Genomic DNA, 12,033 nt, shown 5'->3' with positions numbered 1-12,033 from the left:
AAGACCACACTAAGGCACAACCACGATCCAGGAGGTGGAAAAGAAAAAAAAAAGAAGAGAAGTGGCGACAGAAAGAAAGAGAGAGAGAGAGTCCATCGTTTCCGCTTCAAGATTTTTTGAGAGCTTGATCTTTGAAGATGAGGTTCTCGAAGAGTGGCAGCCTCCAATGTACTAGTAGGTACTACAGTAGTAAGGATGGGCCCTTGGTGAAGCTTCTTCTTCTTCTTCTTCTTTTGGCATCCTGCTGCTGACCCTCTTCCCGAGTGTCTGTCTGTCTAAGTGTGCTCAGTTTCGTTTGCTTGCGCCTTCAATCCAATGGGTCCCAATGGTCCTTGATCTTGACACACAAATACAATTGGAATGCCAGATTGAGAGGAGGAAAATAAGAAAGAGGAGGAGGAGGAGGAGGAGAAGAAGAGGGAGGAGAGCCCTTCTCCAATCCTCGGTCGTGGAGACAAGGACGAAACGAACACCCTATCAAAGTAGATGGATAGACGGAACTCGTCCGAGATTGAGACACTGTCGAAAGGTCCTTGCCCCTTTTTGACAAGAAAATGTGATTGAATTTCCCCGTTTTGAGTCCAACGAGGAGGCCCGAAACGTGTTCAAGAGCGACTGACTGACTAAATGACTGACTGACTGACTGACTGACTGACTGACCGTCACTCTTTGGTGGGGAAACGAAAAGAGACTTTGGATGCAGTTCGTTCAAGACAGTGACCCTTGCGAATGGATGGAGGAAATACGTAGGATGAGAAAAAAGGAAATCTAAAGGAAATGGACAATTCAATTACAGATGGAGATTTTCCTTGAAAAAGTTTACTACCAGAGTGCAACCGACAGCCCTTGAGCAAAAAAAGAAAGACGACGGAGTAGGACAAAAGGGGAAGAAAAGATAGAACAAAGTCACTCTGTCCAAAGCATTTTGAAATGCTGACACTCAAAAATAGGCCTCTCGATCTATCCGTACTTCGCGAGGGCTCAAAGGCATGACTATGAATTGCGAGCAAGCTTGGCTTGATGTTTGGGAACACAAATCGAGACATCAAGCCAAGGAGAAGCTTGAGCTGAGAAAGGGAGACCAGGGAGAAGGGACGACAGGCAAAGTTAGTTTGTTGAATTAGGTCGAAGTCCCCTGGATCCTCTCGATCCCATCCCAGTCTGGCTTGGCCTCTGGGCTTGAAATGTGTGTTGGTTTGCGAAAAAAAGAGCCAGAAGCAAAGTTGGCAATGGCCTCTGGATTGATCCGCTTCCTCGAAGTTCGGGTCGTGTTCCGGGGAGTACCCTTTAGCTCTCCAGGGGATCCTCCACCGTACCACTACCACCACCATCACAGCCAACTCGAGTGCTATGAAGTATTGTGCTGATCCTCTCGCTCGCGATCTAGTCGTAAGTCTGGTTGGGCTGTGTTCGTGCCCCATCCTTCGATCTATCTATCCATCTCTTCCTAGTCCTTGATCCAAAGAGGACTGCCAAGAAGAAGGATTTTCCCATCCCTCTAACCACAACTCTTTTCCTCCGAGGTTGATCTTGAGGCCATCGAAGAGCAATGAATGAATAGTACTACTACAGCAAAGTAGTCGCAAGGCACAGAGCTCAAAAGCAGGATGAATAGACGATCAAATTCGAGTGATGAGTATTTGAACAGGCCTCATCACTTTTACAGACAGAATTGGAATCAGACTCCGAGAATCAGTGCCCAGCTCATGTTAGTTGAAGGATGAGTCGGACAAGAAAATACCACCATCCTTGGTATGAAGGACCCTCAGATTGCTCTAAAGCCTAAAGCCCAAGACAACTCGACAGCTGGTTAGTTGGGTGTTGTTGCTCCTTCTTCGAACCGTTTCTTTGGCTCGACCTTGAAAGCAAATCTCATTCACATGATATGGACTAGTAATACGCAGATCAGAGAGCAGGCCAAAAACCCAAGAGAGTAATGGAATTCAGATCCCACCATCATCATGGTCAGCTAGCTGGATGGTAAAATAATGCTCTGGGATACATCGTCTCATGAAGCCAGCGAACGCCGCAACCTCAACAATTAGCTCACATATCCCTGCGCCCCAAATCATGTCATTTTTCGTGAGTCTAATCCCTTTGGATGCCTTCCCAAAACACAACCAAGGCACCGATTGTGTCTCGGTCGTGGTAGCCAAGACTCCATCCATGGAGGCTCTGACTTAGCAAAGAAATTAATCTTGGATCGTCCCAATGCCGCTTTCCAACTCCGACAATACTCGTCGTCTTGGCAGCCCACAGTATGAAAAAGTAATTGCCAGACCTAGGCCTAGGACTCAAACAGCCATTTGGGGGATGAGATATGGGCCAAATGGGTTTACGGGATATATTTCCTATACCTTAGATAGCTTTGAGCTAGTGCCCAACATCGAACCACATAATTCGTTACCGCAATCCTGGCGGTTAATCTTTTTTCGGCCTTCCCTACCAACCAGACGGGGCACGTCACTTTCATTGTTCTGCTCATGGTGCAGATTGGTTTGGAACATCTGGTGGGGATCCAAAGGGATCGAGACAGATTCAATAAAGATTAGTCGGATTCAGTTCCAACACAATTTCCTTTCCAGATTTATCTGTTTTTTTATTATTATTATTCTCTTTGACCATTGTTCGTACTGCACTACTGCAGTTGGCATCTTGATCTGAAACGCCATAAATTGAAACCATGGATTGACTAGTGAGTGGTCTGGCCATTTTTCCCCGGAGTCTTGAGAGTGAGCTGGGAAAAAATGTGCCGAATCATTGGGTGGTCTTCACCCGCTCGGAGCTCAGACGGATCCCAAGGTTAAATCAATCCTACAAAGCAATGTCAGACGTGATTGATGTAGTGATGTCTAGTGGCGGTACAAGTGTGGTGGTTGTTGTCCCCCATCCATTCCGATACCACACCACGTTCACATGTGGGGGGTCGGCTGGGTTCCACTTTCATGCTTCGAGACCTTTTCTTAAATGATTCTCGCGGGCTATTGCAACATTTCTCAGCCTCCCCCGTGAAAGGACCTGATAAATTGACCTGGGTGTCCGGCAGGGTTTTAGCCAATCTTTATCAAATCTTCTGGCACGTGGCAACAACTAAACCATCAAGGAGAGGAGCGTTGTTGGCTGCCAGTCTCTGCTTCCGATATACCCTAGGGACACGAGAGCCAATTCTTTTTCGTTCCCTTTTTTGGCCTTCCTAAACAGCAAGTTTTATTGCTCTGCAGAAGGTGTGAAACAAATCCGAGAAGCCAAAGCAGAGTGCAACTGACAACCAACGACTTCTCGTGCTGGTTGTATGCTTCTCATCTTTTCCAAGTTCCAGGCCAAAACCATTCTCTAGCAATAGCATGCTACGAACCACAAACACCAATTCTTTTCCCGTAACGAGCCCACAAGGCGTGTGTGCGTATTTCACATATACCACCTACCCTGTTATCGTCCCCTGTCCCTCGTCCCACCACCATTAGGCTACAACAACAACAGCAACAACAACAGCAACAACAACAGCGACAACAACTGTACATCCTCGATTTGGAAAGGTTCGAGACATCGGGGATGTTTTGTCGTATTTGTAGCGAAGGTCGCCACATCCATGTGTAGGTTCTGTTGTCGGCAGCTGTTTTTATTTAGATTGGATTTATGTTGAAGGGAGATTCTGGAACTGGCGAGGTAGGAACGGGTGCCAAGACGGACATGTTCCAAATTCTATCCTCAATAGGAACCCGGCCAAAGACACGAGAGGGGATCGAAATAGGTTGGTCGGAACCAGCTCTAGGGCCGTCACTGGTCCAAGGAACGAAGCACTTCTGTCTGCTTTAGGAGTGAGAACAGACATGGACCACAGCCAAATGGTGTAAAGTCGGAATTTTGTTGGGAAAGGAAATCACATTCGTGTTTATGTACTACGATGGTGGCCTTGTAGGTCGGCGATTGCAACATAATTCGCCTTTAGACTTTTCTCTCTTCTTGTCTTTCGTGTTCTTTCTCCTTTCCACCTTCACAAGTAGCGGAATTTGTTGGAGAGTTCGGTGGCTTGAGCGGAACAACGCGACCCTCACGTTCCATTCGGTCCAAATTCCTCTCAAATCCCTTTGAAGGCTGAGAAAGCGAACGCGGAGAACCAACCCTTCCTTCTTTTCCCTTCCCTTCCTCCAAAAATGCTACTCTGACCTTCATGGTCTTTGCCTTTGAAAGGATGATGACCTTTAGGGCCCTTTGACTTCCTTGGCCTCGTCAAATCACAAACAGCATTGGTGCATTTGAGAAAGAGCTTTATTTGTCCTGCTGCTTCTTTCATCGTGTTCCATCACCGGCTTTGGCATATAAGATCATCAGTATTCAGTTGATGTGTACTCACACAGAGTACTGGAGTACTAGGCAGTATAAAAATTCGAGCGGCTACTTGCGAGTTTAAAAGAACTCTCGAGCTTCCTCGTCTGCTTGGTTTTCTTCTTTGACATCCGTATTGAGCTCCTTTAGCAAGGCAGGCAAGATCTCGTTCCAGAATTCGCATCTCCCATCCAACCCACGTTCAAAGACTTTGCCATCATTGAACTCGGCCGTGAGATTCAGATAGGCCCACCGAGGCTCTTCGTATTTGGGCCAAGAAGTCAAAAGCGTCAAAGGATTAGGATTTCTGGAATTGAAATGGTTTCATTTTCATTTTCAGGTAAACTTGATATGAAATCCGGGCATATGAAATACCCACCCAGTCTTTATAAAGTTGAGCCAGTATGTCATCATGGTTTCAGTCAATGACAATTCATCCCCATTATATAGACTGTTATTTTTCAATGGACTGCCGAAGACGAATTCGATTTCGTCACCATGCTTACTGCCACTGTACTTTGGCCAAGGATCTTGTGAAGAACGATGATTGAAATGGTATCTGGAACAGAAGATCTTGCTTGCCGAATGTATTTGTTTTGAGACATACAGATTGTATTCTTACCTGTAAACATTGTTCCCTTGTCCAGATACAGTTTGAGCAAAATGTTCGGTATCGCACACATAAGACGCATCCCCAAAGATCTGATCCAATGCTTGGAACCTACCGGTCACGTTTGAAGCGATCATATCCTTGTACTCATGACGAATGAGACGTCGAATCTGGAACAATGTCCATCAACAAATTGGAGACCCCAACGCATACTTCACGATATGATCAAAATATCACTTACGAAAGCCGGGTAGTTGGGAAATATCGACTCGATTACATCTTCGAAATCTTTCTCACTCAGTTCCATGTCACTCATGTCTAGTTGCCGGTCAGGGAAAATGTCTGGTTTGAAGGCCATCAAATCATAGAACCCTTCGTTGGCATTGGATCCCAATAAAACTGGGATCTTAGAAGAGATCACGTCATTTTCCAAAGCTTCTTGCGGTGCTTCGGTGATGAAATTGCCGTCTAACGTGACAACAAAGGGGTTGGAATAAATCTCGCCATCCAGAATTTCAGCTGCTTTGGACGTGATTTCCTCGGCATCCTTTTCCCTCAGGCAGGTTAGGGTCTCCTCGGGGTCCTCGGGACAATCCAACAGCGAACTCAATTTACCTAAAAGTTAATGAAAGGAATCTGCAAATCCTTCTAATCTAATTCAAACGTACTAGCCGACGCACGTGCATTTTCAAGGGCCATTTCCGGAGTTTTGTATCCCCAAGTCGGATTCAAGCCCGCGGATTGAAGAATGGCCTTGTGGAAAAGACCCTCCGATTTAGGCGAAATCATGTGCAAGGCCACCGAATGTGCGCCAGAGCTCTCGCCCATGAGTGTTACATCATTGGGATCTCCATTGAAGGTCTGAATGTTTTGACTGATCCAATCGAGTGCCTTGACCTGATCCAAAAGTCCCATGTTTCCCGGGATGCCTGACCTCTCGCCCAGGTACATGAAACCCAAGGGTCCCAAGCGGAATTGAATGGCCACAAAGATGATTTCTCCTCTGAGGGCCAATTGTTGGCCATCATAGATGTCCAAAGAAGCGGCCCCTGTCGAGTGAGATCCTCCGTGAATCCAAACTAAGACCGGCAATAGCTGCAAAATGGTGGAATGAACAAAATCGCTCAAATGGCACGTGGTTATGTGGCTGATGTCTTCACAACCGTCAGCTTGATCCTTACTTCGCTGGCATTTCTGGGGGCGTAAATGTTCAAGTACAGACAGTCTTCGGAGAGGTCCTCTCTAGTGTTCCATATAAATGATCCTGACGAGTCGGATTGGTCCAGAGCTTGGATGCAGCTATTGGGCTGGGATCGAGTTTCTAAGACATCGTCGTCATCACGTTCCTCCAAGTCCACGGGAGGTGAGAAACGAAGCTCGCCTAAGGATAATCATTGATAAACTTTTTCGTCGAGCTTTTTTTTTTTAATGTATATTTCTAACCAACGGGTGGCTGGGCGTAAGGCACTCCAAACCACGCTCTCACGTTGGGGGATAAATTGATTCCTTTGAGGGAACCTTGCTGGACTTTCTTAATCAGTTCCGGGTCGTCGTCGTCGATTGCTAAGATCCTATTGGTAACATGGTGTGAGTAATAATACAATCGTGGTTTCTTGTTATCGTGTTTACCTTTTTCCCTTGGCATTCATCATGTCTCCTTTTGATGCAAATGGGTAGATAACGTCGGAGATGCCGTGAATAATTCCATTATTGGCCTGAATATTCACTCGTCGTTCCTGTGTCATTAGCTTGGAACCGCTGATTAACTTATCGTCATCTTTTGCAAACAAGACCTTAAGCATTTGGTCTCGCAGATTGACTAAGCTTTGTTGGTCCTTGAGGTCTTCTGCCATGAGCTTTCCCGGAACTACGTGATGGAGCAAGAGTTCCTTCAGCGCCTCGGGCTCTTCCAACAAAGTGTTAATGACATCCTCGGGCTGATTATTAATGAAGTTTTTAAAGGCCTCGTCCGACGGAGCAAACACAGTGAAGGTCTGGCCGGTTTGATCCAAGGCCTCGCTCAAGCCAGCCAAGTCGATGAAATTGGACAACTGAGAGAATCCATAAGCACGTAGGCGCTCTCGGATTTGACCTTGTTGTGGGGTGAAGGATGTAGTTGACTGTGGGTTGTGGCTTTGTGGGTTGGGAGTGTTGTAGTTGTAGGTGCTACCGCCCTGGTTGTGGTTGTTCGAAGTACTTATTTGTTGTTTAGGATACCACACACCGTGGTTAGCTGAAGGCGTTCGTTGATGGCTGGTACTACCTCGGTAATTGTTTTGTTGGCCTTTGTTCAAGACATAGTATCCTCTGTAGCTGTGGTGGGCGCTAGTCTCAAATTCTCGATCGTCTTCAATCGAAGAATCAAAGCTATGTTCATTGGACACCACAGGGTCAAAGACTTGCTCATTAGAGCCCACTTGGTCAAAGCCATGGCATTGGCATCCGAAGAGCAGAATGAAAACGAAGGTCTCCTTAGTGTTCCTCAAAAACATCTTTCCTCTTGGAGCTCTTCAGGGGAACTGAGGAATCCAACCGAGAGAGCCTCACGACCACAAGTCCAGGGGGCAATGACACAAGACCGTTCTTAACCGTCTTCTTTGACGATCATGAATACGTAATACTCCTACCCTGTCACTAGAGTACTGGATCATACGAAAACAGCACTAGGCAAATGTGGGCATGCGACAACAAAAATCAAAGTATTTTGGCTTATCTCGGAAATCTCCGACAGTACCTACAACAGCAGGCATACACAGTGCATGGCGAATAAACGCTTTCAAAACAAAATTAACCAGGCCCAGTCAGGCTTGACTTATTCTTTGCAGGATTTCAAACATCATGACTTTAAACCCGATGGTTGCCATGAATACTTCAAATGTTTATTTTACCGTACAGCATGCTAGCTAGACCTTTGTTAATTTGGAGCGGTACAATTCAGTGTTACACTCAATAACTTGTTATTATGGGATGATCTTATGAAACGAAAGGCATGTCTAGATTTGCTGAGTGTTGCAGTGTCATCAAAAGGAGCCAGTTCAAGTGTCCCTTATCACATTTTTACAAACGGTCGGATTGCACCTCGATGATTTTTGGTCTCTCATCTCAGGATTTGCCACGCTCTTAAAAAGCGGTTACACGGAACGAAAAAGTCATGAATCTGAAACGCTAACTCTTGAACGGCCTACATTAGTGATGGCACGTTCAAATCTTGTTTACTGGATGCTGTTTGCTTAGCTCAATCGAGAAAAATGTGAATACATGAATATCATTGGTTGGAGGTCACCCAAGCGTGATTCCTCTCTCAAAGAAATGGTGCTGCTATTTCGGCCAGAAAACCAAAGGCGCCAACGACGCCAACGTCAACACACGAAACAAATTCAAGCCGAAAGTGAAGAGCACGTGCCTAGTTCGTTCAAGACACGAGCCTTATGAATGCTGGATTTTCTTGGAATTCCCTACGCAACCAATCGCTCGTTTGTCTTTCTTGGGGAACCTGGAAGGTGTAGGTCGTTGACATGAAAATCAAACTGGATAGTCCCACTTCAGCGTATTTTCGTGTACGACCTGGTTTCTTGAAGATGTTCAAGGCTATTTTTGTACAAGACGGATATTATTCAACTGGTAAAAATGAATCAAACCGCAAGCAGATATCTACCCGAACATGTCGTCATTCATGATGGACAGTGACAGAAATATGTTGGATAGGGAATGATGGGGCGTGATTGCCAATTACTGGGTATTTATCGTATTACTAGGTATGCGTGGTTTTGTGGTATTTGGAATATGCACTCAAGCACGACACCCTCGTTTCAAATTTCAAATGACGTACTCGTAGGCGCTTCCAAATCAGATCGAACGTCGTAACGTCATGAGAAGTGGATCGAATAAAAATTGGGGTCCACAATCGACTACAAATCAATGCTTAACATATCATACCATGTCATCGGAACTGAGACTGAGACGGCGACAGAAAGAGACAGAGAGAGAGAGAGAGAATTGAGGATTCTATGAACGGATCAATCAAATAACTAGTCCGTGTGTTGAACTCAGTATAATCCAGACAAAGGCTCTCTCTCTCTCTTTGAGCCCAATCATGCATACTGTTCTTGTACGTTGCATGCGTATGGCTTTGATGATATGCGCCATAAATAGTCTTTAATAATGTGAGGGGTGCACATGAGTGGCATCGCCTTCGTAACTCGAACTCAATGTCAGAGTTCTGCTCAGTTGGCTCCCACCATCCATTAAATGTCATTGATCGAAAGCGAGATTCTCCTCCGTTTTTTCCAGTCTGTTCCTTCAGCGAGAGAACGCTAGCTAGTCTGTCCTTACATCCCAAAGACCAATAAGCCAATCAAGGACGATGATCAGGGCCATACATTGAGTCGTGGAACGTGGTTCGTCGCCCTCTCATTCAAAATAGGAAAAAAAACCAGGAGGTGTCCTCAAAGGAGGAACGGAAAGAGAAATGCGTCAGTGTCTTCCGAAGATGAAGTCCAGTGCCATTTGGGTTATCTTGGCTTTTGGCCAATTGAGTAGGAAACACGTTGTTCGTTCCCAGCTCATTCATTGCACTGCATATCTGCACAGTCAACCTCTGTTCAAGGCGGAACTGCTCTCCGTCGACCAAAGAGCTGGACGAGGAAACCCACGGAAGACAAATGCCTGGTGTCAAATGACTAGCGGGCCCTTCCTCTTGTGGCTTCCTCGCCATAATGTGACCACTGCTAGAAAAAAAACAACGCCCCACGGGTTGCCCATTGTTGAACCTTCTTTGCTGGAGGCATAGCTGGACGAAATGAAGGTTGGCAGGAGTGCCACGATCCATGAACTTGGCAATGACCCAGTTGTCAGTTTTGCCAGTGCCTGAGGTGTTGGGTAACGGACCACTCTATGGCTCCCATGGGTTTCGTGAGGATGATGATGGTGATTGCAGTGATCCTGATGAGGACAAGGAGCCATGGCCGGATCTCGAAATGATCCCCATTTTTCAAATCTGGTCCATTGATTACTGCGGCTGTGCCGGTCGGATCATCTCTTTCTTTGCCTTTTTTTATCCCCATCATAACACCAACTGGCTTTATCGATTGGTAACGAAGCCTAAATTTGGAACGGATATGGTATCATTAACTTTCATCCATCGACTTCACGTGGTAAAAACAGAAGGACTCCCACCACCTCCTCGATTGCCAATGATCAATGAACAAGAAGATGTCTCCTCGTCTTGGCTCCTCGGAACTCCTCGGGAACGTGTATGCTTCTTGGTATGCTACAAGCGAGGTAAACAACACCTCGAGCACCTTGATGGTATCATTGGTTTGTTACTCTATTGGCCGTTTCCGGGTGTGTTCTTGGCTCCCAAACGCTCCTTTCTTGTGCTTCTATTCTCACTCAATGGGCATCCATGGGAGAACAAAGAACTCATCGAGTGTCCTTACTACTCTCACTTCTGTTCTATATCCTCGTTCCACCCAAAGTGGCTCTATCTTAGATCGAATCAGAGCGAAAATGCCTTTGTCGGCACTCCGGGTAGCTATATCTCCAGGCAACTTGCCTCATATGAATGGAATAATCCAAGCCCGAGAAGTGGACTTGGACATTTATCTGCAAAATACAAGCCTCTTCCAGGGGACTCCATCCTCTCTTCTCTCCTCTATTTGTACGTAGTCTGATGGAGGGGTTTTCTTTAGGGAATACGCAGAAGTCAGACGATCTGCCTCCTTGGCCACGAGTGACTTTGAAAGAATGGCCACCACACTCACCTATTGGGATCGTGTCAGGAAACTTCAGGCCTAATGGCCTTGGCTGAAACCTGATTAGAGCCAAAACACTAGTGGGCAGCCGAGGACTCATGTTTCATAGCTGAGCACATGGCTTCACCCTTCCAGAGTAGAGTAGAGTAGTAACAGACGGCCAACCACTGCGTTGTTTTAAACTGCCCATTTTGAGGCCGTTACTGCGAAAGAAGGCTGGTCCACTTAAAGGGAAACAAATAGTTATTTCCAGCCTCGTTTCCATCTGCCCATACGACGACACTTAAGACAAAGAATTGGTCGCGTTCACTCTCGCTAAGTGGACTGGAAAAATGAGAGTGAAAAGTTAAAAAGTGCCCTTCCCTGACGCTCTCCGCTACTCATAAATCTCGGGGAGATCCAGTTGGTGCCAAACAAATCGTGGGTTTAGGAGAAGGATTTAGGTGGAAAAAGGAGAAAAATCCGCAAACGCCCTTTTTGGTGGCTAATGTCACCCGTGCCTAATGACGAGGAACACCTTTTAAAAACGCTTCTCCAAGACCTTTTTTTTGGCTCTTAATGGGCCTCGCTAAAAAGTAAGCCTTTAATCCAGACAAACATATTGTTTCGGGCTATACACCAACGAGGATCTTTGCTCTCTCTATTTTGTGCTGTTATTGACCAGGCAAACCTTGAACAATAACCGAAGAAAATAAATGAATATGAATTGATTCCTAGCCGTTTCTGACCCTATTCCTTTTTGGACAGCAATCACGGTTAAGCAGTCTGAACGGTCTTTATTGCCCAACTCCTCTCTGCTTGCTCAGTTCAAATGGACCACACTTGAGATACTGAGGTGGAAACTTTTCGTTTCTTTCATTTTCCAACACAAGACTATGAGATCAAGTTTGGTGAGAAAAAGACGTCGACGTTTACACTTTTGAGCTACCCGCAATCCGACTTTGCTGCCTGGTCCTTTTTCCAACACTGATTAAGGTCCATTCATTACGCTAAGATCAGCTGATTTTGGCATTCTATTCGGAATCTTATGTTTCCTGATGGACAAGGACTGGAAACACTCCGTTTGTAGGAGTCTTGGTATTTCTAGGTTATAAATAAGTTGGTCATGATTTTGAAATGGCCTGGAAGTGTACTGAATGTAAAACCAAAGTGATGATTTAAATCACAATAAGGCTTTCTAATACCAACTTTCTAATACGGGCTTATTAAAAGACCAAAATTAGAGGGCAAGGGCAGAGGTCATTCTTTTGTAAATTATCATACTATTTTCTAACCAAGAAGTCCCGTTTCAAAAACTGCATGGATCAGATCTGTTTTATTTTTGCACCTTCGTTCAAGGTTGTC

General features: G+C 45.6%; 2 protein-coding genes across 2 annotated transcripts in view; one reads left to right on the top strand and one right to left on the bottom strand.

Annotated features, from left to right (window-relative positions):
• Positions 1 to 12,033, top strand: part of LOC131882918 (uncharacterized) — a 35,585-nt gene that overhangs the window by 10,918 nt on the left and 12,634 nt on the right. The window lies entirely within an intron of this gene.
• LOC131882913 (cholinesterase-like) lies at positions 4,252 to 7,680 on the bottom strand. Its single transcript, XM_059230199.1, has 8 exons — positions 6,566 to 7,680; positions 6,380 to 6,507; positions 6,118 to 6,317; positions 5,617 to 6,031; positions 5,178 to 5,551; positions 4,949 to 5,106; positions 4,706 to 4,885; positions 4,252 to 4,633 (listed from the first exon to the last, which is right to left on the bottom strand). Exons 1-8 carry the CDS (start codon positions 7,426 to 7,428, stop codon positions 4,408 to 4,410), a joined length of 2,544 nt encoding a protein of 847 aa, XP_059086182.1. The 5' UTR covers positions 7,429 to 7,680; the 3' UTR covers positions 4,252 to 4,407.

Source organism: Tigriopus californicus, chromosome 7 (genome assembly GCF_007210705.1).
Source record: "Tigriopus californicus strain San Diego chromosome 7, Tcal_SD_v2.1, whole genome shotgun sequence".
In the NCBI taxonomy this organism is placed as follows: domain Eukaryota; kingdom Metazoa; phylum Arthropoda; class Copepoda; order Harpacticoida; family Harpacticidae; genus Tigriopus; species Tigriopus californicus.
The sequence above is the reverse complement of the archived record's forward strand: the minus strand, read 5'-3'. Positions and strand labels throughout refer to the sequence as shown.